We start from the raw sequence: 27,104 nt of genomic DNA on the forward strand, positions 1-27,104 counted from the left end.
TTTCTAGCCCAACTTGAAGATGCCAGGAATTGAACCTGGCATCTTTTGCATGCAGAGAATGTGCCCAACCACTGAGCTACAGACTTCCCTCGGGTGCAATGGTACAAATTATACCTGGGACTGCCTATCCTACATCTCTACCCGTTACTATTTACGGTAAGCATCCTTGCCCTTCTGTATCTTTACTGCTAACAACTGTATTTTCAGTCGCTGAACATTTGGTGCAGGAGAACCAGGTGTTTTCTCCAGGTAGCACTGGGCAGGGATGACACAGTATCATATTTTGCCATGGGGGAAGTTGGGTTTATCACTGAGCCAGTGCATAAATTGAAACAGTGAAGATAGTGTGCAATGCAGTTGCACGGTGTCTGTAGCCGCTGTGCAGTTGCAGTACAAAACTGTTATCTCTCTATACTGTATTTGCACTCACCCATCATCACTCTGATGACTGAGCACGCAAGTGTAGCCAGTTTAAAAAGGCAAGGGAAGTCTGGGAAGCCCCAAGCGAGTTGTCTGACTGAGCAGGCAGGCAGGTAGGCAAGCAGAGTGATCACGCATGGCAAGAGGGCTGCTATTCCTTGGTAGTCCAGCACACAAACCCCATCATTGCTATTGCTATCATTGGTGGCAGGGAGAGCAATGAAAGGGGGGGGGGAGTCTTATGTGTCTTTCAGAGCTCAATTCACCTGTTGACTATATAGCCTTGGAGAAGGAGACATTGCAGTGAATGTAGCTCTGGTAAGCAAACACTGGGCAGTCAGTGAGGTACTCTCCACTTGCCACAAAGCCATCTTATCCTAGCTCCCTCAATATGACCTGCCTGAAATTAGGACCCCATTCCATCACTTGCATTACAGAGACAGTTCCTTGGATGACACTCCAACCCTTAATCTTAGCCACTTTTATTCAACCTGGTACTCTCTAGATATTTTGGACTTTAATTCTGATCATCTCTGAACATTAGGCATTCTGGCTGGGGCAGATGTGACCTGGAGGGCACAAAGCTGGGGGAGAAGAAGAAGAAGAAGAGGAGGAGTTTGGATCTGATATCCCGCCTTTCACTCCCTTTAAGGAGTCTCAAAGCGGCTAACATTCTCCTTTCCCTTCCTCCCCCACAACAAACACTCTGTGAGGTGAGTGGGGCTGAAAGACTTCAAAGAAGTGTGACTGGCCCAAGGTCACCCAGCAGCTCCATGTGGAGGAGCGGAGACGCGAACCCGGTTCACTAGATTACGAACCCACCACTCTTAACCACACCACCACGTTGGCTCTAAGGGAGGCTGCTAAGGAACTGCTCTGTTGCCGTCACAAAGGGATCAGGCAGGACCAAGTCCTGGTGTCATCCACATTGCTTTGAAAATGCCCTCAGCAGATTTTCCTGGGCGTTTGAGCTTGATGGTTTGTCCAATCTCGTCACCTCTATCAATCACATACCATATCTGTTGGAGCACTTGCTACGAGCAGGAGAAAGACTTCAGCAGCATTCAGTCGCTTTGCACTGGCAATTTCCCCTTTCCAACTGGGATTGAATGTTCAACAGGCATAGTCTCCTTACAAGTTTCCGTACTCAGCAGAAACCTTAAAGTTTCCACCCTGAGGACTTGCAGATGACAAGCAGTGGTCCACAGTTCATTGAGCGTATGACCTTGAAATATGTAACATGATCACACAAATGCCTTCTGTTTAACCCACCCCCCAGATGCTACCAAGAATCTACAAAGCTTCCGTGTCAAATAACTCTCCGACATTGACTTCCTCCCACAGCCCCCAATATCTCCTTCCAAACATTCACTCTCCAAAAATTCTCTTCCCCCTAACAGTCTGGTTCCTAGTTAGATGTTGTTGTGAGGAATATAGTACTGCAGCTAGTAATTTCTAGCTCTGAGCGCAACAGCAGCCAGCCATGCCACTCTTTGCTAGTGGTTTCCTAGGCTCTCTCCAACCCAGAACCTTGTCAGCATTTAAAACACATACAAGGAGTTGCTTAAAGAACAAAGTGGCTCACTTTAATAACCACAAAAGTTGGTCACTATTTAACATGACATTCTAAAAAAAAAAAAAGTCACCACAGGATTCGTTTTATAGTAAATTTACAAGCGGATGGTATACATTTAGATATAGAGGTAGAAGTTCACTGTTACAATATTCCACTAATACAGATGCTCAGATTCAAGGCACAAAATTGTGTTTTTTTACAAACAAAAAAACCCAACTGCTTCTACAACGTGAACACTTTTTAAAAATGTTCGTGAAGAGACATTTACACACCCTTTCCATCCTTAAAACAGTCAAGTTGCATCCAGCATTAACCATATCTTTGCAAATTAGCTGGCATAAGAATGAAGACTTACTTTTTTTATCCACCTTGCTTGATTGCTTTTGAATTTTAGACAAGAGCTTGGGTAAAGTAATATTTACATATGAGAGCAATGAGGGGGGCAGAAAGGGTTTTGCCATGATATTTGGCCATAATTTAGATTTGCCATTGCACCTCAAAACACAAATTAGCTTTAAGAAGCTACCAACTTTAAAAAGATTTGGGGTGGGAGTCTCTCTCAGTAATGGAATGAAAAAGCCCTGCATTACTTCATTCCAAAAACTTCATAAAATGCACATTTTCCAGTTGAGTTAGGAAAGATTTGGTGTTCAATGGATGTAGGTGTTACACAGCAGAATTTCACTGAAATTTATCTGTTCTACGTAGCCTGGGTGAACCCGTGAAACACCGCCCCACTATTTCACCACATTTGTTTTAAAATGTTTGCTCACGGAAAATACAAGAAAATATAATAGGTGCTGAAACAATTGCATCTTCTGGTTGAATGGCCATCTCAGGAGCAATCTTACAGTTTGTATACAAAAGAGTAGAATGTTAATGTACATTTAGTGAAGTTTCAAAAGGGACAAGGGTGACCACTACATTTTATAAATTCACTTTGCCCATCACAGTTTCCAAGAATTCTATTACTTTATATACAGTATGTAAAAACATTGATTTTCTGTTCACTATACAGGTATAGGATCCAAGAGAATACCACAGTAAAATGTTAACTATTGCATCTGCTAACTGCAAGTGCACTTCACAATTCAGTCATTTAGTGTTGAACATAATTCAGCTACAAACACCAGTCCTTTGTAAAACGTTAAATTCCATTTTTTGCTTCATTGTTATTTGTGGCCTGTTTTCGTTGAGCAATGAAAGGGTACATGCACTTGTCTGCTCCCAGAAACCGGTACATACACACAACTGCTTCAAAAGGCAGGATGCTGAGAGGGGAAAGAAAATAAGAAATGTTATAAAACACTTTACATGACAATTGGTGAAGAATTGCTATTATTATTTATTAAATATGTATACCACCCTTCATCTGTAGATCTCAGGGTGGCTCACAACATAAAAATACAATATATAAAAAACAAGAATAAGTATCAATATTTACATATGATGCATTTATTTATTTAGACATAGATAAATGCCAGAAAGCTAAAAATACTGTCTGCAGTTACTGACCTCTCCTTGAAAGTAAGAAAAACAGACAAAAGACAGTGTGCTATTTTCAGCTTAGTCCCTTTTGAAATAATCTTTTGTACGAGTAAACAAAGCCTTGGCGCAATAACAATCATTGATTACTTTAAATATATGACTGTGTATGACAAATGTTTAAAATGTCAGATAGCTATTAGAAGTTTATATTCAGATACTGCTCGCCCCCAATTTCTGAGCATTGATAAAGAGCCTCAGTTTTAAAAGAGAAATAGACAATGGGAGACCCTGAACACTTCACAGAGACTTCAGGGTAGCCCTCTCCCCCATCAGAAATTGGAGTGCCACATTGATGTTTAACTGAAGAAAGATTTTGACATTGGACTAGTTTTTGCTATATACTTGCTGGGGCACTATGTAGAAACCTTTCAGAGATTAGATGAATCAATACGCACACTTCCAATTTTGTTCTGCGTGCCTTTGTTGATGCCAGTTTTCAGTTTAAAAAACCCCAGAAATTTGAATTAAACTGAAAAGCAAGAACTTCTTCAGATCCAGGATATTTGTGGCAATGGAATTATTTGTCAAAGTTGCCTACTGAAGCAATGGGCATAGCTGCTGCCGCTGCCTCCATTAGCTTCACTGTGCAAGCAGGAGCTTGTGCCAATTAAGTTGAATTTGTGTGTATCATCAGAAGGCAAACAGAGGGGTAGGAGTTCTCCAGAACTGAAGCTACAGTGCAAGAGCAGATGACTTAGTGCTGATTAGCTCCCCCGCTTATGATCCAAATTAAGGAGGCCAGGATGCCTCCACTACCCCCATTCCCACCTGTGGATTCCGCAATATGGAGACTTGGCAGCTGGACGGAAGGGGGGGTGTTTGGGAGGGAATCCTTTATTAAATATGAGTGCCAGGTGGGCCTAGTGTGGTGTAGTTTTTCTGCACTTCTGCAAACTATAACATTTCAAACACCACAAGGTCCAAGCGTTAGTTAAGTGCCTTAACATGTGATCCACATAGGCTGTTCTGGGGGATGTGTGTGCATTCTTAATATGCCAATCATAAGATTAAAATAATTGGGGTGAGGAGAAATCTCTCTCTCCCTACCACAGCCCATGAACTTTTTACCTTTTCTAGTGCTGTGCCATGAACAGAGAGAGAATGCTGACATAAAGGGCACCAAAGGCACCTTTCTAGACAAATCCCCAGGAATGGATTGTTTTATTAATTCAGAGAAAGATTGCTGTATTTGGGATCCAAAACTATTTCACTTCCATTGTAGCTATCAAAAACACTGTTTTCCTCTTGCCACACAGCTTGACTTGTATGCATTATTCAATCAAACATTATAAGTATATTATTGTACACTTGAGAAGTTTTTCCACCAACACAAGTTCCTACAGAACTTTTCTAGCTGTCCATTTATGACAGGCATAGGCAAACTCGGCCCTCCAGATGTTTTAAGACTACAATTCCCATCATCCCTGACCACTGGGTCCTGTTAGCTAGGGATGATGGGAGTTGTAGTCCCAAAACATCTGGAGGGCTGAGTTTGCCTATGCCAGATTTATGCTATCAGACTCTCTGACAAGAAGTCTTCCAGGAGTGAGACTAGTAAGAGCAAGTCCAAGATGCACAGCACTCCAATATACTGGGTACCCATTGGTCTGTTAAACGTTATACATTAATTGCTAGTCAAGATTCCAAGATAGTCACCTTTTCATGAAGGTGACCATATACATCAGGCGAGGTGTGCAAATCATAGGTTGGTCTGTAAGTATAGCTCTCATTGCTTGTTTTACACAGTAATCTGGCTTCAGTGGTGGAAGGAAAGGCTCAATTTCTTTTCTGAAAAAGAAAAACGAAAGCCTCATTTTAGAAATATACATGCAGAGAGAAGATTTAGCCAGAGTTAAAGCCACTTTTTACTTCAGAGGGAATGATTTAAATATAAGCTTAAATTCCATTGATTTTAATATGAGTCAATGGTTTAATTTGGGTCAGATTATGCCATTTGAAGCGTTTCTAAATTAAAGTCTGATCTAGATTAAACAAGTCTGTACATTTACCAGATATAAGAGGCATTTATGACACATCAAAAAGTGAAAGTTAAAATGCAGCTTGGCTTCAAATAATATTTGTGTTTCCCTGTTACATGAACAAAGTTAAAGAGATCATATTTATGTTTTGCAATGTAATCTTTTATTGCACTGGACCCAAAATATGTCATTTTTGTGGCATTTGATATAGCTATTATCTTTTTCAGTTACTGAAAAGAAAAGAAAAGAAAAAACAAGCTAGTTGTGCTTACCTAATTCTGCAGCCTCTGAACATTCCTGTGTCTACAAGGTAAGGACAGACCAATGTTGTTTTAATGCCATCTTTTTCAGCTGCCTTCAGTTCATGGCTCAAAGATTCGTGAAAACCCACTGCTCCAAATTTACTGGCACAATAATCCTAGATTGGTAATGGAAGAAGCAAGTGTGTAAATATAGCAAAAATAAAGTGAACAGATTTGAAAGCACCGTTCATGTTCCTATTGAATCATTATATCACTTAATCAAAGTCCTCTAAGCGGTGATAGCACTAACTGAAATGATTTCTTCTCATCTGTATTATTAGCTTCATGTAGCAGTGTAATGAGGGGCAGGAATGTATTGTGAAGTCAGTTGTCAGCTTCAAGTCATAATACAAGGAGAAATGCCCCATCAATATGGAAGTGCATATTCTCTTTCATTCTGAAACCTCATGACTTGGGTTATCAAGGGAGAAGGAAACACGCAATGGGAAAAGTAACTGGGAGACAATCTTGCTTGTGGACCACCTGAAGGTGTGGATGGCTTAGTCTGGTAATCTGCCATTGTTTATTTGCCAGCCAGGGATATGAAGTCTAAACCACTTCTCCTTTAGCATTTCTATACCCTTTTCTGGCTTGCTTGCTCACTAAGAAGTTCTGTTCTTTACAACCTGTTGCAGCACAATGGCTAAATTAGACAATCAGTGTTGATTAATGGAATTATTGTTGGGAGTGTGAAAGACAAAAAAACCACCCACAGTTGTTCACAATTGTGCCTTCTTAAATCAGAACTAAAGATCACCATTGATATTTAAGTACATAAACACTGTATGTAGAGGAGTGACCAGTAAACGCTTTGTTTTCATCAAGTCACCAGCACTTATGATGACAACACAGCATGGGGCAGAGTGCTCCAGAAGTACTTAGTGTGAGGCTAGGAAAGAGAGCAGACAGGAGGTACCTTATTCCATTTTGATCACACAACTATCATTTTGAAATCTGTCATGTCACTGGTACTGTATTTTAATTTTGAAGTGTCTGAAGCAGGAATGCTGCCTTGCAACATCTAGACCAGGGATGGGGGACGTGTGGCCCACCAACTGGTGTTGGAGTCTGGCTCCCATCATCTCTGACCATTGGCCATGCTGGCTGCAACAGATGGAAGCTGGCGCCCAACACCATCTGGATGGCCACAGGTTCTCCAACCCTGATCTAACCTTCACTATACCTACAATGGTAATTTTTGGTACATGTAATATGGTGCTGTATGGCACATGGGGATTACGACTATTAAATACCATACTGCTGGTATTTCAACAAGTGTTGCTCATTCTTATTCCCTGCACTAACTCTTCTGAGGAAGTCATTTCTAGAAAGTAAAAAGCCAAAACTGATGGTTACTCAACTGAATTCAAGTTGAACCTTGAATTTTCAACAGAAGTTAGAGCTGTGAGCTTCCCAGAAGTCTGAGTTAATTTGTACGCCAGCAGGTTCAACAACAGCATGAAGCACTTAGACATGCAAGATCAGTTTTAAAGTACAGTAATCTTAACAAACCTCCACTCCAGCGGTACTAAACAGGCCAAGGGAACTTGCAACAGTCACAATGTGTCCATGATTCAATTCCAGCATTTTGGGAAGGAATGCTTTAGTGGTCTACAAAGCAAGAGCACACGAGTTTGTTACGTAAGTGCCTACCATTCATTGGCCTACTTCTGCATCAGCCAAAATACAAGACTGCAGGCAATTGAGTGAATGGTACCCTGAGATAATTCTTTCAGAGAAAATGTAGCACCCTAAGTTTGATTACAATTATGCCCAGAGTTTCCATTAGGCCAGATATACTTACCTTTCTCCAAAAGTCAAGTGGTCAGACTAACTTGTTTAAGAGACAGCAAGTTTGCAAAAGTAGTCATAACACACAAGGTTGTCTCTCTGTCCATCCCATTTTAGCCTCAAACATCCCTATGAGACTGGCTCAAGGTCAGAAAGCTTCATGGGTGAGTGGAGATTCTAATCTGTTTTTCCTCCTAGTTTCCCTCCCTTACTCTTTAATTTTTACACTGCACAATTCTGGCAAAAAGCTCCTATTATAAGCGAGGAATATATATTTAAAAATATGTATCTTGTTGTACTTAGAAATTTGCAACTATATATTGACATTGCTCAGACTAATGTATGGCTGACTTGTTTTTCACGTTGTAACAGGCATGCTAAGAGGCCAACACAACAACAGATGAAGTCTCCACAAAGCTCCATGTATAATCTCATCTCATGACACCTGCATATTCCTCCATGGACTTTGCTGAGATTCCACCTGCAGAAATATATTTGAAAGATTAAGCCATCTATAATTACTTTACAGCAGTTGCTTTGCAGCTGCCATGCAGTTGCAGGAAGTGACTCTGTGCTAGAATTGCATTTCTGCCAAATTGACTGCATCTGTAAGCCAGAAACAGGGCTCATTTTTAAATTGCTACACCACTAGTTCTGTACTATTAAGGAAGCCCCCCCCCCAATCCAAAACAATACTAGCGGCTTTTAAAGTTAAGTGGCTTCCTAATCTAAACAAACACAATTATTTTGAAATACTGAAAGCTAAAAAGGTAGGGAATTTTCTTGAACTTAAACCACTCGCTGCATTTGTTCACTAGGTAACTGACAGCCTAAACAATTTCAGCTAGAAAAAGACTGCTGCTGACTCAATCTAATTCCATTCTTATGGCGTCTCTGCTTTTTCCAATCAGAGACATCAAAACAGTTTTGCTCTAAGAATGTTCACATGTTCTTGGTGAGGCATTTCTGTTCGCAGGTGTTAAATGACTAACTCAAACCTCTGAACACCACACAAACATGTGTTTTCAATGGGCAGCTAGTGGATGACAGAAGATTAACAGGTTCTCCCATTCTCAGTTTCTTGCCTCAGCTCTTAATGAAGGATTTGCTACACTACAGAACTAACCTGGTTTGCTTGAGCCCCTCCCCCCCCGGTCATCATCCTTTCAAGGAGTTCAAAACATGAGAAGTTTTGTTGCAAGGCACCAACTGCTACCAAAAATCTGGGTCAAAAATTATGCTGGGAAGTCATACTATGTAAGCATAATACAGTGCATGCTGTTTTTTTCCCAATAATGTACATTTTAAACCTGTAGTTATAAGGGAGATCATTAGGAATTGCACCGCTATTCCTGTGTTGTTCCTCTCCCTGCTAGTTGGAGAAGCTGCCACCAAATAATTTCACCATCTACCACACTTGCAAGCAGGGCAAGCAATGGAAAATGACTCGAGGACCAAGGAAAGGGCCGATATTGTATCTTGTAGGACTAACAGTCTCCAGCGCTGAGCCTTTTACAGAAGAGAGCTTGCATGTTTTCAAGCATTTCTCTGCAGCTACAAATGCAGAAAATTCAATATAAACACTCAGTTCTCAGGGTGTGCCAACTGTTGGACTCCACCAAGTCTCACACACAGTTCTGTGTGCCCAGACCCATGATCAACCATTATGCTTTGAACTTCTCCCTCTTCTTGAAGCAAGGGGCATCTGCAAACATCTTTGGTATCAACGAAGACTGGACTATGGCTTCATTTATTGCCATATGAGGGAACAGTTTATTCTAGGACATCATGGTTTTTGGTACAAGACCATTCTGCAGATGTGGCAGTTTTAAACAAATATAATTGTTCAGGAGTAGAAAGTAAAAAACTATTTTGAGCAGAAGGGAAATGTGAGAGCAAAAGCTGGCACGATGGGTAGGGGTTGTTGGGGCTAGTAAGTTGTACTTACTTCCTTTCAAGTCTCCTGTTTCCCACTCTATATCTCATGCTTTCCTTTGCTTCATTAGGGGGGGAAGAGATACTATTCATGGGAGAAAGATTGTTGTAATATAATGACATGGTGTCATTGTTCCCAATTCAAAATTTAAATCAGTTAATCTCCATTGGTTGCCTAGCTTCATTTTGGTTCTCAGATTGCTATCATAAGGCTCTTCTGGCTTCATTCACTGAAGAAACCTCTCTCACACAGAAGGGGTGAGACCCAGACTTGCTCCTTAGAAAATAAGTTCCAGTAGAAGCTCTCACTTGACGAAGGAAACAAGAAGTGATATCTGCCAGTTCCCTGTTCCCTTGCTGCACTATTCTAGAGGGTCCTCCAACAGTCCAGAGCAGATTTTTGGGAAGTACAGAGTGCCGCAGCAGGGAAGAGAAATCTTGAAAAATCACCCCTCTGGTAGGAACATCCTGTGACTCAAGATCTGCACTCATGAAGTCTGGATCCAATTCCCATACCACAAACCCACTCAGAACTACCTCGATTAAACGGTACTTTTAGTACACTGAAAATAAAAACAAAAGTTCATTTTATGAAGCTTTGCTAGAAACGGCTTCACATGTAGCCCTCTTCCTCCAGCTCCTTGAACCATAACACCATGGAGTAATGCAATACATCTGAACTCAGTTTCATCTAAATTCTTTCCAGGATCTTCATTATCTCCACAACCAAAGTTCTACACCCAATGCTCTGCAGAGTTATAAAAAAATCTGGCACAAACTTTTTGTCCCCGATAGAAGCCAATAACCATGGAATCGCAGGATTCCATTTTTCCTGGACTATACTATACAGTTCAGCTTGAACAAACCCTTGGGAGGAGGTAGAAACTCCCTACACTTAGAAAACTAGCAGGGAGAGGGCTAATCCTGGAACCCTCCTCTGACACACTAGTTTTCTACATGCAAAGAAACCTTGCCTTCTAGGGCCTGAATTGCTTTTCCACCTCCTCAAATAGCAGACTCCATAGTGCAGTCCACCCCTCAATCATGTAACTTGTTTCTGATTCATGTTGATTAGCTCTTATTTAGAAGAGAAAGGCAGTTGCTATATGGGGCAGAACCAATTTAGATATATTCTAGTGGGAATGTGGGAATTTGTCAGAAGTCATAAATTACCCTTTAGAAAGTTTCCTATCCTGATTACAAGAAGTGATTCTGCAACCACTTTTTACCATTTTTAAGATCAATGTTATGGACGTGATCATAACAAGAACAATGAAACCAAGTTATCTATAATCCTATGGTTATGAGGATATAACAAAGGAAGTTCATCTACCACAGCAGCCAGCCAATCAATCAATCAATCAATCAATCAATCAGTAAACACAAGTTCAAACTTTAATTTGTGTATGAAGCTGAATTATTTGCTTGTTATTTTATAGTCTTAGGAAGATACCATACAATATTTTAAAATAGTTGAAAGATTTTTATAGCTCAAAAATACCAAGAAAGATGAATTATGAAAGCTTGTTAATTACTTTAAAAGCACCCAGACAAGAGTACAATGCAAGAATGGAACAGCAAATGTTTGAACAGTGCTAAAATGTGTGTAGCAGTAGAATTGTGTTGCAGACTAACCCCCCCCCCCAATCCATCAGGTAAGATGCTAAAAAGTAGTGCCCTATAGTAGCACTGGAATCTACTTAATGGAGCAGCTGGGAGGGACAATGAAAATTTCATATCCTCTTGGCTCTGTCCTGTTAACCAGCTTCTTTGCACCATCCTGACATCATGAAAGAACTGGTTTAACTGGTTAGACAGCCATACAAGGAATTGCCTCAATTTCACATGGCAGCTACTCTTACTCTCAGATAGGCAGAATTCAAAATGATTTACCAAACTGTTCCCCATTGAGAGAACTTGAATACAGTTGCTTTAAAATGTGCTGAAAATGTGTTTAATCTGTATAGAGCTCTGTAGGATCTAGGATACTTGTTCTCCGCTGGAAGAAAGCAAGCTATGCACATTTGATAATATGAATAGGGACAGAGTTGCTGAGTACACCAAAGTCCTACCTTAAGAGCTAACAAAGGTTTAGTATTCAGCAGATAGCGCTACCCACTTTCAAAAATCTTCTCTGACCATGAGGCCTAGGCATGCATGCAAAGAGATGCCAAAGAGAACACACACCTGCCTCTGCTTCCTTTTTGATGTTGTCTTTTTTAAAAAATAATATTTATTAAAAGTTTAAGAATTAAAGAAAAAAGTAGGGGGAAAAGAGAGAAAAAGAGAAAAAGAGCTCTTGATGTTGTCTTCCCCATGTCGAAATTTAAGAGCGTAAGCTTATTTGGGCAGGAACCTGCCCTCATTCTTTGTAAACTGCCATGATAAATAACAATAGTCAATTATCCAATATTGGACATATTCAAAGCAGACCCATTGAAATCAACGGGTGCAAGTCAGCCCACTGTTTTCATTGGGTCTGCTCCAAGCATGACTTTAATCACCCAGTAACTGCTAAGAGCTGCTTGAAATACCAAGCCTTCAAAGATTACAACATTAGTGTAAATTACTCCTGTGTATATTAGGAGCACATTCAGTTTTGTACCAAGAGCTAATTGATTGTCAAGAACAGAAAGGGCTTTCCCAGTGACATCCTTCTACTTGTGATAGTCTAAACTTTTTCAGTCCATGGGTCACTGTGGGCCAACCCACCAAAGGTCATATCCCAGTGGTAGATGTGGCAAAATTGAAGTGGGTGTGGCCATCTTTGTCTCAGGAAAATTTGCCCCTCCCCACTGTCATGGGACGCGGGTGGCGCTGTGGGTAAAACCTCAGTGCCTAGGACTCAGTGCCTATGGTCAGCGGTTCGAATCCCTGCGGCGGGGTGAGCTCCCGTCGTTCGGTCCCAGCTCCTGCCCACCTAGCAGTTCGAAAGCACATCAAAGTGCAAGTAGATAAATAGGTACCGCTTTATAGCGGGAAGGTAAACGGCGTTCCGTGTGCTGCACTGGCTCGCCAGATGCAGCTTCGTCACGCTGGCCACGTGACCCGGAAGTGTCTGCGGACAGCGCTGGCTCCCGGCCTCTTAAGCGAGATGAGCACGCAACCCCAGAGTCGGTCACGACTGGCCCGTACGGGCAGGGGTACCTTTACCTTTACTTACTGTCATGGTGGTGGAGGAAGCAATTTTCCTTCATATCACCCTCTCTGTTTGAATGGGAAAAGGAGGGAAATCTTGCCAATCTGCATCCCCATCAAGGCACTGGGCTGAGCAACACCCAGTTCCATGGGACATGAAGACTGTATCCTTTCCCTGCAAATCAGAATAGCAGGGGAGAGTGATCAGCATCCTCACCATGGTGCTGGGCAGAGGTGCTCAGCCCAGCGCTATGATGAAGAAGATTGTTCTGTTCCTGCTGGTGCTCTTCAAAGCTGCAAAGTTGGGTTGGGGGATCAGTGGGCCATTAGGGAAGGCTTAGCAGGTCAGATCAGGCCCATAGGCCTCCATTTCACTACCCACTATTTAAAGGGTAATGAAATACAACACCACAATTAGTAAACAGCCCAAAATAATAAAACATAATATCCTGCATTTGCATAATATCCTACCAAGGGAAGGCTTCTGCAGAATGTGCTGTAAATAAAGTAATTAATGCATAGGTTAACAGCAACTGTCAGTCTACATTCACCAATAAGGTATTTATGGAAACATGAGGTGGGGCAGAGAGGAGAGGGGGAAAGGAACACACGTCTTGTTAATGAGACCACAGAAGTTGGGACGGTATCTCCAGAGTTTCTAGGGAGTGGGCTAAGAAGTGGGTTATGTCCTAAGTTTATCCCTGTAGGAATGGGTTGTTCAAATATTGGCTTAAGGAGTCAACAAATCAGGTTTTGATTGTCACAGCCATTTGTCTGCCACAGAAATGTTAAACCCTAGCCAAAGAACTAGGCTAAGGCTAGAATAGGAAGATTGCAATGCTGCCCAATACATTCTTTCAGCCCAGCCAGACGCTGCCACTTCCATAGCATACGCCAATGGTTTTCAAAACTTTCCATCTCCAGCAGTGCCAGATTTACGTATAAGCTAAACAAGCTATAGCTTAGGGCCTCACTCTCTTAGGCTCCCCAAAAAAAATTAAAGGGAAAAAAACCCTGGATGTACATTTCCAAAATATAAGATAAAAAACAAATAAAATAAAACTACATACAGCAACAGTGTTTTGTGTTATGTAGGCTCCTATGATATAAGTAATAGTCCCCACCTGCTATATAAAGGGCCCCATTACCTTCAGTAGCTTAGGGCCTCATCAAACCTAAATCTGGCCCTGATCTCCAGGGAACCCTTTTCACGTAGATGTGCTTGCCATAAACATCCTGTGCTCTGCATAGTATTCTGTTCATGTGCAACTCTGTTGGCCAGGCTGTTGGAATTCACCCTTGTCCAATGTAAGCCAAAGGTGAGGCCTGGAACACATAGTCTTCTACACCAGGCATAGGGAAACTCAGCCCTCCAGCTGTTTTGAGACTACAATTCCCATCATCCCTGACCACTGGTCCTGTTAGCTAGGGATTATGGGAGTTGTAGTCCCAAAACATCTGGAGGGCCGAGTTCGCCTATGCCTGTTCTACACTGAAGCACTGGAAGAGGAGAATGGCAGATATAGGCAAGATATCCGGGGAAGGTACCGATTACTCAGTGGTCTCCCGTTAAGGTTCTGAGAAATGCTAGGATTACCTGAAAATGCTATTACCTCGGTCTGTGCTATTATCTGGGTCAAGGACTTGGGGACAGAAGGATAAGTCTTGAACACAGGCAAACTTCATGATGCAGGCTTAGAACTTGCCCGTGTACACAATCCAGTGTTAAGATTTCTGGCCTCTGAATAAAGTAAAACCAATTACATTTAACGTCAGTGGCAAGTTCCAAATTGTTTAGCTATTGCTTTACTACTATTTCGTCTATTCAAGATAGACGCACACAGCCTACCCTAATTCAGGATTATCAGGAAGCAAAAGCAGTTGGCACACACTTTAAAAAAAAAAAAGAACAGCAAATAAAGAAAAACCTGTAAAGGTTAGTTTATTTTTAGGTATAGAATCTAAACAGCCAAGCCCCATTAAAGGAGTCACCTTTTGTTTTGCACAGCTCATTATACGTTGGAAGTTTCTTAGCACCACAAGCTTAAATCCCACTTACTAATGCATTCCACTGCTACTTGCGAGAATTCCTCACTTCATTTGATTAGCCCCAGAGCCACGTTTCCATTTGGTTATGAAATAAATGAATAATGTAAATATCTATACTGTCCCCCCCCCCGACACCAACTCATGTGTCATTATTCTTCGTCACTCACATGCACATAAACATGTTTTCTTAAGAGTGCTAGATATAATGGGACCATTTAACTGCACTATTCTGTAGCTGCAGTGACCACAATCTCCTCTCCAAGAACCCATTCATCCATTTATGCTAAGCCATGGTTTAAAGTTTAGTTTTATGTGCAAACCAGGTCACAGTATGTACTTCTCTCTCAGATAAGAGACAAAGCTTATGAGTGTGTGTGTGGGGGGGAGAACCTGTTTGCCTAGACCCTTCTGACCCCTGGATCTAGCAAGTGTTAAAATATAAGCCAGGCTAGCTTCCTGCATTGAGGTGATAGCCTGGGTGATGAGCCATTATGGGAAACAAAGGAAAGGGGCAATACTCAGTATTTACAGCGTACACATTATCAGTGTTAGATTCTGACTAGCCCAAAGGGTCTGAGCAAGTTCCTTTTTGCATAGGTAGAAACCCATTTTTAAACGGATAAGAAATTTGCATGCAAAAAATGCCTTTTCTTAAGGAGAAACTTTTCCTTATAGCACGAAGCTGGAAATGCTGCTGCTGTTGCATTTTTAAAAATGGGTTTCTATTGAGGTAGAGCAGGAGACTCTTAATTTCAGAGTAGTGGATTCCTGCCCCATGTTGGGCGAAAGATTCCTGCATCGCTGTTGGTTAGGCTAGATGAGCCTCGTGGTCCCTTCCAGTGCTACTATGATTCTATGAAAAGTGTGAACCTGCTCAAGCTCTTGTTGCAGGGTGGGGGCCCTCAGTCCCTGAGGCCAAATGTGGCCCCCCAGTCCTCTCTTACCTGGCCCTCAGAACTCTCCCCAGACCACACCTCCTTACTCTCCCTGCTTCACAGCCCCGAGTTTTTGTCTGCTGGAATGCGTCCCTGAACTCTGATAATTTATCTTGCTTGAATGTTAGGTGAACTGAAAGCAGTGTTGCCGAAGACAAGGATATATCTTTATCTATCTATAAACATAGGCTCCTTCACTTGCAGTGGGAAATGGTATTGTCAAGCAAGAGCTCCATCATGGAATATTGCCAATTGTGCAGCTCTGCTTATTGAGCGATACTTTTGATCTAATCCGGTATTTAAAAGGTGCATTACTTTCACCCTGCCCAGTTAAACAAACTTGAGTGTTGCAATAGCTTCACCTCTATGTTGCAAGAGCGCACCACTTAAAATCCTAGAACAAGAAATGTTTGTTGTTGGTTACGGCTTGTGGCTGTGCTCAACCTTTTTACTTTCCTATAATACCTGCAAATCTGCCCCCTTTCGGCCCGATCTTTGAGTGGTGCATGGAAGATGGTATGTAATCATCCATGAATGAATCCCAAGAGACAATTTGGCAAGCTGTTATTAACAATTAAATGGATAAACACTGTTCCTTTTTAAAGGAGACATAGTATGTAAGCACAGAAGAAACAGTTCTGGCCTGAAGGGATTGTCTAGAACCTACAGACAGACAAGAGTAGAGTGCCAAGCAAGTTAGGAAACAGAGTGTGTGGCTGTGTCATTCCCAGGGAACCAAGGTCTAGGGAAAATGAACCTGAGCTGGTTAAACATTCATTCTAAGCCAGTAGAGTTTAGTGTGAGGCTTCTGTTTCAATTAAGAAGCCAACACTGCATTTGCCCCTTTAAGCAAGTCTCTTTTTCCTTTCCAGAAGGATAGTAATTTCAGAAACAGAAGGATGGAGGACCCAGAAACATGAACAGGTATAAAACAGTACATAGGCATGTGTAAATTATTTTGAATTACAGTTAGATGGAGGGATAAAGAGATACCCAGGTATGGGGGGGGGAGCCTCCATTGCTTTGAAAAGTATTTAGCAACTTGTAGTAAGCAGAAGCCAAGACCTTCAGGCTACAGGGCGGGGCAGGCACAGGACAGAAGAAGCTAAACTCACCAACCTCTTCCTGTTCACAGGTAGAGATGTTATACATTTGAAGTTCTATTTCCACTCCTGTTCTTTGCATTCCAGCTAACCTATCACAGTTCTAGGATATTGGGCGCCCATACCTAACTACCAAGAACTATCAAAATACTTCCAAGTGCAACTTATACAGGAGTGTTTTTTCATGCTCCTTTCCTATTTCAACTGGTGTATGCCAAGTCTTAGCCCTAACACAGTAGTGGAAGCTAAGCCAAGGATCAAATAATACATTTGATAAGGGATTGGGGGGGGGGAAGCAACATGCAAGTTATGTAGAAAACAAATATGTAGATCTTTGGGTAAGCTTAAACTGTCCCAGGTTCATACTATCTTACAATTTAAATAAATGCAGTGTGTTAAGGGAAGGAGAGAAAGATAGTACACAGTAAAGGTAAAGGTACCCCTGCCCGTTCGGGCCAGTCTTGCCAGACTCTAGGGTTGTGCGCTCATCTCACTCTATAGGCCGGGAGCCAGCGCTGTCCGCAGACACTTCCGGGTCACGTGGCCAGCGTGACAAAGCTGCATCTGGCGAGCCAGCGCAGCACACGGAACGCCATTTACCTTCCCGCTGGTAAGCGGTCCCTATTTATCTACTTGCACCCGGAGGTGCTTTCGAACTGCTAGGTTGGCAGGCGCTGGGACCGAATGACGGGAGCGCACCCCGCCGCGGGGATTCGAACCCCCGACCATGTGATCGGCAAGTCCTAGGCACTGAGGTTTTACCCACAGCGCCACCTGCGTCCCTTAGTACACAGTAGGGTTGCCGTAATTTGAAGAGGAAAAAAAGATGACACATTTGCTGGTGCCTGGGGTGGGGGGTGGGGGAAGGAGGGGGTGCAGGAGAGAAGATGCTGGCCTAGATAGCCCCATGGGTTGACCCTGCAGGATCCTTTTTATGCTCCTATGCAAATGCATAGCTGGGGGGGGGCACACCACGGGGCCAGCAGTGTACCCAAGCACGAGGACATTTTGGCAAATACAAAAAATCCACCAGGACAGAAATTTTACCTGTGGGGAAAAAAGGACATGTCCTGGAAAAAGAGGACATATGGCAACCCTGGTACACAGGGAGAACCCAGGTTTAACAAGAATCATTTATAAAGTAACTGTAGTTATCTTACTGAAGTTCACTGGTTAATGAAAGTACCGTACTTTTCGCCCTATAGGACGCACCGGCCGATAGGACGCACCTAGTTTTCAGGGGGGGGGAAATAAAGGGGAAAAAATATGATTTCCCCCCCGCAGCTCTGGGAGCAGCGGACAGGCTGCACGCAGCCTGTGCGCTACTCCAAGACCTTCTCCCTGCTTTTGCGGGAGGTGGCGGAATTCCCCCACCTCCCGCAAAAGCCCACAGGAGCCCCACGTGACTCCTGCGGGCTTTTCGACCAGGAGGGAGAAGGGACTGAAACAGCCAGTCAGTCCCTTCTCCCTCCTCGGGAAAAGCCCCCAAGAGCGGCGCGCTCTTTAAAGAGTGCGTGGCTCCTGCGGGCTTTTCTAGGAGGTGGTGGAATTCCCCCACTTCCTAGAAAAGCCGCGGAGCCCCTTTAAAGAGCGCACGGCTTTTGCTGGCTTTTGTGGGAGGTGGGGGAATTCCCCCATCTCCCGCAAAAGCCCGCAGGAAGGAGAAGGGACTGACTCAGCCAATCAGTCCCTTCTCCCTCCTTGGGAAAAAGCCCCCAAGAGCCGCTTGCTCTTTAAAGGGTGCGCGGCTCCTGCGGGCTTTTCTAGGAGGTGGGGGAATCCCCCCCCTCGTAGAAAAGCCAGCAGAAGCCCCTTTAAAGAGCGCGCGGCTTTTGCCTGCTTTTGTGGGAGGTGGGGGAATTCCCCCATCTCCCGCAAAAGCCCAAAGGAGGGTTGGAGAGCAGCGGGAAGGCGTCGCTGCTTTCCCCACCGCAAGCCTCAAAGTCGGGTTGGAGAGTAGCAGCAAGGTGTTGCGCGCCTTCCTGCTGCCCCCCATCCTCTGGGGCTGGCGATGGGGGAAGCGCTGCTTTCCCCACCGCCAGCCTCAAAGAGCAGACTCTCCTGGCTTCAGTGGAAGCAACGCGAAGCCTCCAGAGCGCAGGCTTCGGAGGCTTCACGTTGCTATCGCTGAAGCCAAGGAGTCTGCATTCGCCCCATAAGACGCACACACATTTCCCCTTCATTTTTGGAGGGGGAAAAGTGCGTCTTATAGGGCGAAAAATACGGTATCTAAATGATATTGAGGGTGTACTCACAAGCAAGCACCCTCTGCTAAAAAGCCGGTTGGTCTATATTTAGATTTTTGCACAGAAACTGCCCCCCATTGTCAGCCTTTGCATTTAATCAGTCAAACTGTTGTACTAAAATATTGTAAGGTATTTCTAAATACACAGAACAGTCTATAGTACTATTAAGCATGTTGTACTGCCTGGCACCACCTCAGTTCGCTCTGGAGGAGGCAAAAAGCCAATGTGCAGGCTCCAAATATGGTAGATATATACATGACATCTCAAAGCTATTTTTAGCTCTGCTTAAGTGTCTCCATAAAACAGATTTTAAAAAGCAGGAGTGTGCCACCGATTCTCCCGCTGCCTTCTCTCCTATGTGAATTGCCCCTTCTCTCCTACACTCTGCTTCAGGTATAGAAGGGCTGGCCCAAGACAGTTTGGCACCTGAGGCAAACTATAAAATGGCGCCCCTTGCCAGGGGAGAAGGGACTAGTGAAGATCTACATGAAGAACAAGGGTGGGAGGAGACCAGCAGCAACTCCTATTTGCCAAGAGGCCACTGTAGATGTGGCATGTGGGGTGGAGGGCTGACGAGTTGGCCTCCAAGGAGTATGCTGTAGATTTTGCTGCTACCATAGCAGCAGCAGCAGCGGGGAATGCTTTCCTTGGATTTGCTGCCCTATGGCTCCTGCTGCCTGAAGCAGTTGCCTCAGCTTCCTTCATGGGTGGGCCAGCCCTAAGGCATGGTGCAGCTTGGTGTATACACATCAGTACTAACAATGACTAATGATTACTAGGATTGCCATCATAATCGGAGCTACAAATCTGCATGTCCTTGCATGAGGGAATCCAGGTGGCATTGGCCATGGTTAACAGGGATAAAGATTCAACACAGAACATAGAAAGAAGGAGGACCAAAAGTAATAGGAAGGGAGCAGGCACATTTACAACACACCACTTCTGCTAGGCATGGTTAGTGGCCAAGGAATGTCATGTCTACTCTGCACCAATCCTGGAGACTACACTCCTGGAGACTGTACAAGCACCCCCATTTTCAATGGTTTTCATAGACCTAATGCAGGACTTCTATTGGGAAGTCTGTCTTTTTGAGAAGATGCTGCAATTTGACATAGCCCATTGCTACATACAATAGATACAAAGTCTGTTGAATTGTCCACATATCAAATAAGGCAGGTTCTACACCACCTGCCAACCTAGTTCAATGAAGGAAACTTTGCCACCTTTCTTGAGGAGTTGGCTAGCCAAAACAAGATCCGGACATGTTACAGGTTCCAAATAAGCCTGGAAATATATGGCTTGAACACAGCAACATTTTCTCTTTCAAATGGAGCAAATGAACTTAGCTAACACCTTAGGTACAAAGAGATACCTGGGCTGATCACAATATTGAGGGGGTAATTCAGCCTCTGTGCAAGACCCAGATTAGTACAACAGACAATAACTTCAATAGGTGTTCACCCTGCTGATGATCTCCTGATCAACACACAACACAAAGACTATCACACCCCATACCCTTGGGCTTACACTGTCATAAGGAGGTAGGAAAACGTGCATAGGACTGTATCCTAGGAATTGAATGAAGTGGAACTTACTTTTCAGTAGTCATGCCTAGGATTAGTCTGTAAGCAAGCTTAGATGCATACCAAGTGAGATTCAAACAGATCACTCATACTTTCCCATGGGCAGAAGGTCAAGTTGATAATATTCTCAACAAAGCATCACAACACGGCCAGAGGAGGACATCATGTATGTAGCACTAAACCATGGTTTAATGTTACTTGGAAGTACAACAAATAAGAAATCCTGCACCATCTCCTACCATGCTGGCACTATAAGAGATATTGATAGAGAATTCTAGCAAAGATTATTCAGACTGGTATACATAGAAGGTGAAGCAGTATTGCTGTTCAAAAGGCTTGATTTGGTTGCACTGACAGTGTTTATTCTCTGGATCAACAACAATCCTGTTTGGAACCACATTCCCCAAGAAAAGCAGTGTTTGTTTCTTATCACTTGTGGAGGTGATTCAGCTCTCTCTCTCTCTCTCTCTCTCTCTCTCTCTCTGTGTGTGTGTGTGTGTGTGTGTGTGTGTGTGTGTTTGACAGCTGTTCCCTCATTATGCCTCAAAGAGCTTTGGCTTTTCTTCATTATAGCACAATCCAGAAATCTGAAGCAAGTGGACACTATTTAATTTCACCAAGCTCAACCAACTGGAAAAGCCAATGTAAAATACCAAGTACGTATACTGAAATTGAAGCACCAATGTACCTACTAAAGGCTCTTCCCAATTTTTACTTATTCCATTTCTTTTGCTACTTAATTTGCAGAAATTAATGATTTAAACATCCTCTTCCTTTGTTTATATTGTTCTACATTTAGGAAACTAGCAAATGTATTCAGTTACCTAAGTCTGGGAAACAAAAGAACAGCTTGAGCATCCACCTTGGAGAATAATTTATTGATAAAAAGCATTAATAAAAGGGTTGTGGGTTGCTACTTGAAACTATACAACACATTGACTTGTTTAGCTGAAATAGGCCTGTCAAGTTCAGGCCACATGACAAAGGTTAGCTCCAGAGCAGTGCTTCAAAGGGAAAAAGAGCTTGAAATGTCTTAAGTATCAAAATGGTTTTCAAAACATACCTAAGGCTGCAATCCTTAGGGGGTGTGAAACATTTTCTGGTTTCCCCCACTGAACAGAGAGTGGGACTTACTTTTTCAATAGACATCAACAGCACTGCATTATTATGTTTCCATTGTTAAATTAGGATTTTTAAATGAATCCTTAGAATACACAATAATGTTGCACGTTATTGTTGAATTAGATGCCTGAAGCAAGAGCAGCTGGGCAGGCTAGGATCCGCCCATATTTTAATGACAATGATGTCATAAGTGACCACTTCCAAGAACTCTAAATTTTTACAGCTATGCCACAAGCATGCATTTACTCAGTTACCAAAGTTCCCTGTTTTTACAAGTATAAACTGGGTGTTTGCATTTCATTTTTGCAGAAAAATCCCTCAGGCTCATTCTAATTGTAAAACATTTAAACCACTATCTTCTGAATTGTTCAAATAGTGTATGATGAAACTGGATCTTCCTTCAATTCATGCTTTACTCACTGAACAGAATGCTTGACATAAAGGTCATGAACCAGTCTTCTACTCTCCTATCTTAAGATAGGCACAGCAAATATTTAGAACTCTCAGTAACACGGAGTTTGCAGAGTATTTCAACAGTATAGATGCTATAATTGACACTGGATATAATGCAGTGGATTTTGAAGGAAATTCAAGAAAATATTTCTGAATATAGCCTGGTATTTAGGCAGTCTTTAAAAAGTCGCTCTTTATAAACATTGGTCCAAGTCTTCCCAGGAAAACAGAGGAGAGAAAAATTTGCAATATTCTCTGCATATCTGTATCGTCCCACTCTTTAGGCTGCAATCCTGTATGCACTTACCTAAGAGTAAGTCTCATCGAATACAGTGAATTAATTCCAACCCAACATGCATACAATAGAACTTCGGGTAGAAAAAGCAGCACTTGCTCAAACTCTATGTGGGTATCTTACACCATACTATTTAATGTGGTACCGTCCAGCTGCCATAGACTACAACTCCCATCTTCCATAACCTTTGACCATGCAGGCTGGAGCTGATGGGAGCTAAGAGTTCAACAACCTCTGGAAGGCACCACGTTGACTACCAAAGACTTCTGTTTTGCACTATTAAGCGATGGTTCCACAGAAGATAGCCAGAAGAATCAAGGGAAAGCTGCATAGCTTAGTATGAAAAGTAATACAGCCAAGACTTCTGCTGTTGGGAAAGCTTCTGCATGGGACTTTGAGCAGATGCTACCATTTGTAAGCGATAACATTGGGCTCAGTGGACCAAAGACTCAATCAGTGTGGCAAAAAGGCCAGCCGATATCTATATACCAGAGGCTCTGACCCAGACAGCATTAGCCACATTCAGGTCCCAATGAAATCAACAGGGTGAAAGTTTGTTGAGACTAACGTGCCCAATTGTTGTTTTTAGTTGAACACAATTTTCTCAGGATCTGGCTCAGTGAGTAAGATGGGCAAAGTAACAGAAGGCCCAAATTATGCAATGCTGTCACACAAAAACAAATGCTGTCCTGAACAAATTGTGATTTCATTTTATAGGGAACAGACAGACTAGATCTCAAATGTAGTAACATAAATAGATATACTTACCCAGAAGTGTGCGTGGCAGTTAACCATCATGGTCCTTTCAATAAGCTCATCGGGACATTCCAGGAGATGGTGTCCAGAAACCACACCAGCATTATTAACCAGGACTGAGACTTCACCAACTTCTTTGCGAACTCTCTCAGCAGTTGTGTATACGTTCTCTCTTTTGCTCACGTCACAAGTATATGTGTGGACTTGCAAGTTGTAGTGAGGTACCACTTCTTCACCATGCCCAGCTACTTACAGGAAGCCAGACAAGCAAGGGGGGGGGGGAAGAGAGAAAAGAAAGAAAACGATTTCAAGTACCATGCAATGCTTAAATATCAGAAAATAAGTGGACAGCTTGATCCACAAACCACTTCAGATGGAGTTTTTAAATTTGAGGGTATGGGAACATGCAGCTTGAATGTTATATTTACTTAGAAATAAGTCTTACTGAGTTCAGTAGATTTAGGGCTTATTCTCAAATATGAACAAGACTGCAGACTTTCTTTTTTTGTTTTTTGTTTAAAAACCCAACTATTCTATTTGATAGGTTTATGCAAATGGTGCACATGAGCTAAATTAAGCATGGTGGTGGTGGTGGTGAAGCCATTTGTGACACTACAATTCATCACAAACTGGTGAAGCCATTTGTGACACTACAATTCTAAACAGTATACTCAAAAGCCAGTTCCACTGAGATCAATGGGACTAACTCCCAGGTCACAGAGTCTAGGGGTAAAGTCAAACCATTGGATAGTTGCAGCACAAATATGTCAGACCATTGCTTTCCATGTGTATCACACTGCATCTCATACAACTCACAACCTGGATTTCTGTGCAACAGGCAGCAAAGAGTATTCCCATTTCACCACCCACAAGATTTACTGTCCCAAATACGCCCAGACCTCCTTTGCTATCTCCACTTGGTGCTCTCCATTTACTGGCCATATTAAATTCCATTGGAATAAATTATTTCCTTCTCTTCTTCTGTTCCAGGAATAGGCAACAGTTGGGTAGAGCATAGCAACTCAGTGTTAGAACATATGTTTTGCATGCAGAAAGTCCCAAGTTGAATCTCTGGCATCTCCAAGTAGGATTGGGAATGTCCCCCATCTGAAACCCTGGAGTCTCACTTTCAGGTAGTATAGCCAAAACTGAGCTAGATGGACAAAAGGCAGCTTCCAATATTATTAGTAAACATTTGGTTAATCCTCCCCTCTTCCGATTCTTGGTTGTGCATTTCAGATGGGGTGGCCAGACCTTTACACAGTTTTCTGAAAATGGTCAACGAAGGCTCATTTGCTTTTATTCCTATTTTAACACCTGCACATTCAATTTAAAATTTGCAAACCGCTGCAGCCCAGCATACCAAAGCAAGAAAAGTTCCTCAATTTCAGCCTTGCCTAGAATTTCTGGAATCCGAGATAACTGTTGTGCAGTATTTGGAGTACTCAATGAAATGGACCAACATGACTCAGTTAAGTCCCATTAATTTCAGTGGAGAAGTTAATTGAATACCAGTCATTGCCTTTAGTGTGCCAATCTCTGCCTCTGTAAAAAAAATAAATCACTGCATCCCCCCCCCAAAAAAAAACTTCTTGGGTGGCAAGAAGGGAGAATATTCCCCTAAAACCAAGTCGTTAAAAAACCCCACCCAACACTTTTTCACACAATAGGAGGACTTACGAATGTTTGCAACTCAGCCACCCTTGATAAAGAGGCAGGTAAGGTCACTCTGGAGAACACTACAAGCTGTACAAGCCGTTGTCTCTTTCTCTTCCCGCCCAACCATGTACAGATCCGTGTGCCAGAAAAGCATCCTATCAAAGAACTCCACAATCTGCCTTATTGCCCCTCTTTCTGTTAAAGAGAAGACATCCCTTGCCCCCGGAAGACAGAATGATCCTGAAAGTTAATCTAGAACTTTGTCCAGGTATCGGCAGGAGGTCTCTGCACAAGAGCAACGATCCAGGAGGTAACAGTTTCAGCTACTACTATTGCCGCTGCTTTTGAAATGTTTTCCCTTTCCTATACCCTCTTCTCTCCAAATCTTGCACTTTATTTTAAAGCACCCAAGGCTGCAATCCTGCACGCTTACCTGGGACTAAGCCTCACTGAACTTAATGGGGCTTACTCCCGAGTAGACCACGTGCAGGAGCGCGCTGTTTTTTAAGTATCGATAGAAAAAAACCCTTGCTTTTCTTTCCTAGAAGGAAGTGGCGCTTGCTTCTCTTGTTTGCCTTTTAAAAACCCGGGGCTTCCCAAGCTCATCCCCGTCCCCACCTCAGCGACCTTCTCCCGCCGGTCGGTTACCTTTCTGAGCAGCGACCACGGCTTCCTCGGCGATCTCCCGGTAGATGTGCCGCACCATGCCCGCCGTCTCCTCGTTGCTCTGCGTGTTGATGTCCCAGAGCACCAAGCGCGCCCGGCGGCGGGCAAACTCCAGTGCGAAGAGGCGGCCCAGCCCACTGCCAGCGCCGGTGATGAGGCACACCTGCCCCGCCACGCTCTTCTCCTTGGGGCGCATGAGCCACTTGGCGGCGGCCACCACGAACGCCCAGAGGACCTTGAAGGTAACCACGAAGAACTCCAGGATGATGTTCATGGTGGCGGCTCCCTTGGAAGGGGGGTCGGGGAGCCGGGAGGAGCAGCGAGAGGAGAAGCGGGCGACTGAGCAGCAGCAGCAGCAGCAGCAGCAGCAGCAGCAGCAGCAGCTCGCGGCGCCCTAAAAAGGCTACTTCGGAGTCCCCCTGCGCGGAGAAGCCGGGAGAGCGCGCGCGCCTCGACAATTCAGCGAGGGGCAGCGCGCCCGAGCATAGCCAGGGGCGCAGAAACTGCCCGCTCTCTGCCTCCTCGGACAGCGAAGGGAGCGCGCAAGCTGCTTCCGCGCTTAAGGCAGGAACTCTGCGCTAGGCACCGGCCAAGCCTCCTAAGGGCACCTCAAGGGCCGCCTCCGGCTTCGCTCTTTCAGTCGCCTTCGGTGGCGGTGGCGGCAGTGGCTACTACTTCTTGCTACGGGCACTCTAAAGGAAGGGCAAATCTCTCAGCGCCCTCCTACCCTGAGGTGACCACCGCGAGCGGCAAGTTAAAGCAGCGCACGGAACAAGTTTCCCTCGGAGGCTCCTGCTGCGCTTCCTCCGCGCTCTCAGAACAAACACGCCCCGCAGGACTCACGCGAAGGGGCGTCCGACTGCCACCTTCCCAGCTCGCGGAAAAGGCTGAGCGGTGAGGCGGCCGCGGCTGCTGCTGCTCCTGCTACTACTACCCCTCTCACGCTCCTCGCGCCTTAGCCCTACCTGTCCCCTCCGCCTTGCGGCTGTGCCCAACCTCAGCACCTCGCCCCTGAAAGTGAACATTTTCCCACCACTCGGCGCTCTATATAGCCCCGGCGAGAGGAAACCAGGCCCCCCTCCGCCAACCCTCCCGCCCCCAAACCCACCATCATCCGCGCTTCCCAGCCCGGCCCCGCCTCCTCGTCGCCCACTTTGCATTCCTAGGCCTTCCCCCGTCTATTCCCGTCACGTTTCCGCCCAGCAGCGCCGCCCTCCTTTATTAACCAGAGAGCCCAGTCCGGCCACGACGGCGCAGTCAAGCGCGGCGGCGGCGGCAGCGCGAACTGTTCCTCGCGCTGCTAGGCCCACCCAGCCTGTGCGATCTGCCCCTCTACTGCCTCTTTTCTGTTTTCTTAAACAATCATGTTCCTGAGTGCCACGACCTCCAGGAAGCACAGGCTGCCGAGAGTCGCGCTCATGTGCACACTTTTTTTAATATATAAAAAGGAGAGTCCCATTTAAAGCGATGGTACCGTAAACGTGGAAAGGGGGCGGGCTGAGTATGCAGGACAGAACTGTTGGTACACTGTGCGAATTTTTCCCCCCT

At 44.0% G+C, this 27,104-nt stretch overlaps 1 protein-coding gene and 1 long non-coding RNA gene across 2 annotated transcripts; one reads left to right on the forward strand and one right to left on the reverse strand.

Moving 5' to 3' along the window:
* Positions 1-1,984: 1,984 nt before the first annotated feature.
* RDH10 (retinol dehydrogenase 10) lies at positions 1,985-26,707 on the reverse strand. The gene is made up of 6 exons (XM_083517390.1): positions 25,539-26,707; positions 23,244-23,476; positions 7,338-7,436; positions 5,796-5,941; positions 5,201-5,332; positions 1,985-3,267 (listed from the first exon to the last, which is right to left on the reverse strand). The coding sequence occupies exons 1-6, from the start codon at positions 25,828-25,830 to the stop codon at positions 3,144-3,146; spliced, it is 1,026 nt and encodes a 341-aa protein (XP_083373516.1). The 5' UTR covers positions 25,831-26,707; the 3' UTR covers positions 1,985-3,143.
* Positions 18,772-25,567, forward strand: LOC310713438. The gene is made up of 3 exons (XR_014529245.1): positions 18,772-21,261; positions 25,024-25,200; positions 25,436-25,567. It is a non-coding gene; the product is annotated as an uncharacterized lncRNA (long non-coding RNA).
* Positions 26,708-27,104: the final 397 nt, after the last annotated feature.

Source organism: Podarcis liolepis, assembly GCF_965112155.1.
Source record: "Podarcis liolepis genome assembly, chromosome: 8".
NCBI classification, from domain to species: domain Eukaryota; kingdom Metazoa; phylum Chordata; class Lepidosauria; order Squamata; family Lacertidae; genus Podarcis; species Podarcis liolepis.